Source organism: Orycteropus afer, unplaced genomic scaffold (assembly GCF_000298275.1).
Source record: "Orycteropus afer afer isolate SDZICR_OR568_19922 unplaced genomic scaffold, OryAfe1.0 scaffold00054, whole genome shotgun sequence".
NCBI classification, from domain to species: Eukaryota; Metazoa; Chordata; class Mammalia; order Tubulidentata; family Orycteropodidae; genus Orycteropus; species Orycteropus afer.
The window spans coordinates 11,812,799-11,818,381 of NW_006921641.1; the positions used below are offsets into that span (position 1 = coordinate 11,812,799).

General features: G+C 40.1%; 1 protein-coding gene across 1 annotated transcript in view; it reads right to left on the reverse strand.

Annotated features, from left to right (window-relative positions):
- Positions 1-5,583, reverse strand: part of LOC103195293 (solute carrier family 4 member 1 adaptor protein) — a 68,450-nt gene that overhangs the window by 14,677 nt on the left and 48,190 nt on the right. Inside the window, exons 9-10 of the mRNA XM_007938828.2 lie at positions 3,346-3,457; positions 630-864 (exon numbers count right to left, since the gene is read on the reverse strand). Of these exons, the coding sequence (XP_007937019.2) occupies positions 630-864; positions 3,346-3,457 (347 nt within the window). The remainder of the gene's footprint in view (positions 1-629; positions 865-3,345; positions 3,458-5,583) is intronic.

The following is a 5,583-nucleotide window of genomic DNA, read 5'->3' on the forward strand; positions in this document are numbered from 1 at the left end:
TCTCTTCTTTGGATTTTTATGTATTACCTAAAATTTCTTTAATGGACATAAATTTATAATCAGAAAAAGATATCATATTTAAAAATCAATCAATTACCTCTTTCAATACTTTTCTCTGGTCGGCAAATACTATGCGCCATATTGTGTGCCGTCTTCAAAAAAAAAAAAAAAAAAGGCATGATCTTTCTTGAGAGGTTTAGTCCAGTGGGTATAATTATGCTTAACTTCTCTTTTAGAGACAGGAAAAAAAATAATCAGGGGAGGCTTTTCCTGAGACCACCTGATCAGGTGCCATCATCTACCCTATTCCACCGCCCTCCAACTTATACCATGGAACAGCTCAGAACTGGCCTGTATTAGTTGTGGCTTCAGATTCCACAGCTTTCCATTTTCTACAGTACTGACATGGACTGGAAATGCTTGCCCTCAATGTGCAATGGGATAAATAAGGACCGGCAGTCAGAGGACGAAGACCAAGAAAGTATGGTTCTTTACCACAGAGTCAGCTTTATCACATGTACACAGTAGTCAAAAGACACAGGCAAGAACTGGGTTTCCTTTTTCAAACCTACCCACAATTAATGCAACCGTCCCACTAAATAGTACAGGAAGGAGAGGAAAGATATTACCAGGGGCTTTTGTTTCTTTAGAACGTGTGACGTCTACGGGAGAGCTCATTTCCTGCATTGCTGCTTCTGGCTCTATCTCCTGCTGTAACCCACTGCTTCCATCTTCCGTATTTTTCTTTTCACACTCCTCTTTCTCCTCTTCTTCCTCCTCCTCTTCCTCCTCCTCTTCTACTTCAGGTTCCTCTTTCATTTTCATTAGAGTTGGAGGGAGTTCTGGACGCTTGGGAGGTAACTTCTGTAAGGGAAACAAAACCACAACCAAGCAGTTCTCCATGATGGTAAAAAGAGATAAATCTTTTTAAGAGGTTAAACTATCTATAGAATGTCTAACCTTTCTAGGTTGATAAACCCTACCAAAATCTGATGGAAGTAGGACATTCATATAAAATTTTATCCATCTATGATCCTTAGCAAGTATCTTTATTAGTCTCTCAGGTCAAAAGAATATTAACTACAAAACTCCTGAAGCAGCTTGTAGGGAATTCAAGTAATTATCTGAGTACCAACTGTAAGAATTCTGTCCTGCTACCCCTCATGATATTAAAGGATCTTAAATTATAAAATTTTCTAGGGAGTTAGAGGAGCCCAGGTGGCCTAGTGATTAAAGAGCTCAGCTGCTAACCAAAAGGTTGGCAGTTCAAACCCACCAGCTACTCTGAGGGAGAAAGATGTAGCAATCTGCTTCTGTAAAGACTTACAGACTTAGAAACCCCATAGGGGCAGGTCTACAATGTCCTACAGGGTCACTACGAGTGGACATTGACTCAACAGCAGTGCATCTTGTTTTTGGTAGGTTCTAGGGAATAAATCAAACACAAATTCCTAAGAAACAAATCATCTATGCTGCTTTTTCATTTTAGACTTAACATAATTTCAAGGAAACAAAACATGTCAATCAGTAAAACAAATCCTGAAGAAAAGGGCAACATTTCTGAAAAAACAATCTAAACATTCTAATTAAACTTTTCAGTAAAAGTGATTATCAGAAAATGTTGATCAAAATTAAGGAACAGAGAGATGGTACCAAATCCTAACTTGGGTACAACATCTTTTTAAGCTAGGGTTTAATTCAGTAAGCCTATAAGGAGAGCTTTTTTGGGAAGAGTTTTTCTTCTATTTAAAACATCAGTACAGGTACTCCTCCTTCCTCTCCACACACACACACACACACACATACACACACACACACACCGAGAGAGAGAGAGAGAAGCCTCTATCTCAGATAAACCACATACTGTACTTACTCAGAGAAGCTCTGGTAGCATAGTGCCTAAGGCACCTGACTGTTAACCAGAAGGCTGGCAGTTCAATCTCACCAGCCACTCCTCAGAAGGAAGGTGGGGCAATCTACTTCTGTAGTGATACCGCCTCGGCAACCCAAGGAGGGGTTGCTAGGAGTCGGGTCTGACTCAACGGCACATAACAACAATAAACAACAGTACTTATTCAGACCACATGGCTGAGACTACAGACCTCTGCCACTAGAGAACAGTTTACTCTAATTCAAGATTTAGTTCTTTTGGGTAGTGAAAACTTCTGAAAAGCTGAATCTATGAGTAAGAATGTGTATAAGCAATGGAATACTATGCAACACTAAAGAATAATATAGAATCTGCAAAACACTGTAAAACGTGGACAAGTTTGGAGGACATTATGCTTAATGAAATAAGTCAATCACAGAAGGACAAATACTGTATTAGTTCATCATTGTAAAAAGTCAAGGAAAGGTTGTATAGAAGCAAACTTTCTTTGTTGGTTACCAGGGATGAGGGGGAGGGGAGGAAACACTGCAAAAAGAGAAAAAAAAAGCGTATAAAATGAAAACATACCTCAGCAAGGTGCTATAGGATAGTAGAAAGATCATGAAACTCAAGAGGCAGAAGACCTGGATTTGATTCCCAGCCTAGTTATTTACTGATGTGTAATCTTGTATTTCTGGCAGTTCAAACCCACCAGCCACTCCTCAGAAGGAAGATGAGGCAATCCACTTCCATAGTGATACTGCCTCAGAAACCTAAGGAGGGGTCACTATGAGTCAGGTCTGACTCAACTGCACATAACAACAGCAACAATCTTGTATGTAACTTCTGAATAGGTTTTCTTAGCTGTGAGAGGTATTAATTCCCATACTTCATAAAGTTGTTGGAAGAATTAAATGAAGTATGGAAAATCAGGTGCATAAATGATATTGCTAATTAGTTGAATCCGAATATCATATCTATGCATTGGGAAAAAAGTAACACAGGAGACCCCTTCTTAAATACAGCAGTCATCACAGACTAACTTACTGGCATTCTAATTTACAAATCACAAAAATTGATTCATCAATTCTTAATAACCCTAAGATGAACAGAAAACCAAACCAAACTCACTGCCATCGAGTTGATCCGACTCTTAGCGACCCTTCCTTGGGTTTCTGAGGTGGTATCTCTACAGAAGTAGGTTGCCCAACCTGCCTTCCAAAGAGTGGCTAGTGGGCTTGAATTGCCAGCATTCTGGTTAGCAGTCAAATGCCTTAGGCACTACGCCACCAGAGCTCCAAAAGGTGAACAGAGAAACCCAAAAACCAAATCCTAGAGATGTGATTACACCAAAACCCACAGCCCTTATTCATGTTAAACCATTTGAGCTTTCCAAAGAAAAGAAACAAACAAACAAAAAATAGCCCAGGCATAACTCAAGAGCTGAAAGTTTAACACTCTGACTCACAACTTACCCCGACTGTTCCAGTTTTTAATTTGAATTTGCTTCCCCCTTTCATGGCACCAAAGAGAGGCAATGTGAGCTTTTTAGCTTTGTTTTCTGACTCTTTAGTCTGATTTTCAGTCCTAGGAAGGAAGAATAAATAATTGATTTCAATGAGTCCAAGGTTTTATCTAAAAATATCATGACACTAACAAAGAAACTTCAGGCAAAACAAAAATGATCACAAAATGAATATCTAAGTCTGAATGAGCATGACAATGCTGACTGTCACAGACACAGAGCCACCAAGGGCAAGATAAAGCTGCTACCTTAGTCTAGTAATTTGCAACACACTATAAGACTTAACATTCATAAAATGATGATTACAGTACACAGATCACGGTGGAGGAGAATACATAACCATGATCCCATCTCCTCTAAGCAGGAGGAGGTGAACCCATGGTGTGAAACCCTATTTCCCACCAACCTCTGAAGAAGCTCACAGTGCCTCCCTTATCTGAGGTGCTTCACACAGATCATAATCATACACAACAGCTCTGGGTACAGAAATTATTAGAAAAAATGTGTGTGTGGGGGGGGAGAGGCAGGAGGTATGCAGTGAGTCATGACAAAGACAGTGAGGGACCCTGCAACTGTTGAGTTTGTCTACATTGTCATGGAACTCGCTAAGACTACTTATTTTTGTGGATCTCACAACTTTTCTGCCTTTGACAGGGTATAGTCACCACTTTTCTATTACTCTTTATTTAGGGGGAAATATTTGAGCTTTCCTTCTCTGACAGGTTTCTACATTACAAAGTTTCCAACTTTTGCAGGTTTTTATTGTAGTATTTATAAAAGTAAGCTCACTAGGGCAAAGCTGAGAAAGAGAAAAAACAAATGGTAGAAATTAGAAGAGTAGAGACAACAAGAAAAACAAAAGGGAGAGCAACTAAGTTGACAGGACACTCAGAGCAGGCAAGGAGACAAGAAGAAGATAGCATGAGAAGCATGGCCTTTGCTGACCAAGGAATAATATAATATATAATACAATATACATTGTTGACCCTAGGCTTTCTTCACACCAACCACAGGACAGCCCTTCAATTCAGAGTACAAGGACGGTACAGGAACTCCTGACTCAAAAGAACTGAAACAAGAGAGTAGCTACCCTGCCCCACCCTGAAGTCCCTACTCTCAAGTGAGAAAGGAAGTGGAAGGCATCCAGCATCTGTAGACCAGTACCCAAAGCAGAGAGATAAGCTAGGCATACCACAGACAGAGAGCGGGGGTGGGGGGGCTCTGCACTTGTCTTCTAGCTCAGAAAACCCCATAGGGACTGATTTCTATAGCTAAAAGATTGGAGCTGGAGTTAAAATTTACTGCTAATTTGTTCACTCCGGACAATGCTTTCGGAGTTTTTACCTTTGCTCCCTAAAATCAATATTATAAACAGTTGCTAGTAACAACGGAAATAGTACAAATTATGACAGTGATGACAACAATAATATATCTGTGCAACATCATTATCAACAACCTACAGAAGAGGAAGCGTGGATCAAAGAAATTACATAATTTGCCAAAAAAAAGTAATTGACAGAGCTGAGAACTAAACCCAGGAAGTCCAACTCTTAGTACTAACTTACCTCCTCATGATCAGTAAGAAAATTCAAATATCTTACGGGTCAAATGGATTTTATTGGCTGATTTAAGAATCACTGTAAGGAGCCCTGGTGGCACAAGTAGTAAGTACTCACATGTTAACTGAAAGGCTGACAGTTCAAATCTACACACTGGCTCTGAGGGAGAAAGGCCTGGTGATCTGCTTCCGTAAAGAAAACCCTACTCTGTCACATGGGGTTGCTATGAGTCAGAAATGACCCAACACCACCTAAAAACAACTACAACAGAAATCACTGCATTAAATATCTAAAATACAAATCTTTGAACAAACCTACTAGTAACTTGAGAATAAATTTTCTGTACAGATAATCAAGGGCTCCAGAAAATTATTTCACCTGTGTATTTATGTAAGAGGAAGTTCCTCTCAATATCTAGTTACTCTTCTCTATAATACCTCCAGCATCAAGTTACATAGGGGGTTGAGGGACAGTGTGGGGGTTGTTGTTGTTGTTAAGTGCCGTCGAGTTGTTTCCGACTCACGGCGACCCCATGCACAGCAGAACGAAACACTGCCCAATCCCGCGCCAGCCCCACAATCCCTGCTATACTTGAGCCCATCATCTCAGCCACCGTATCAATCCATCTC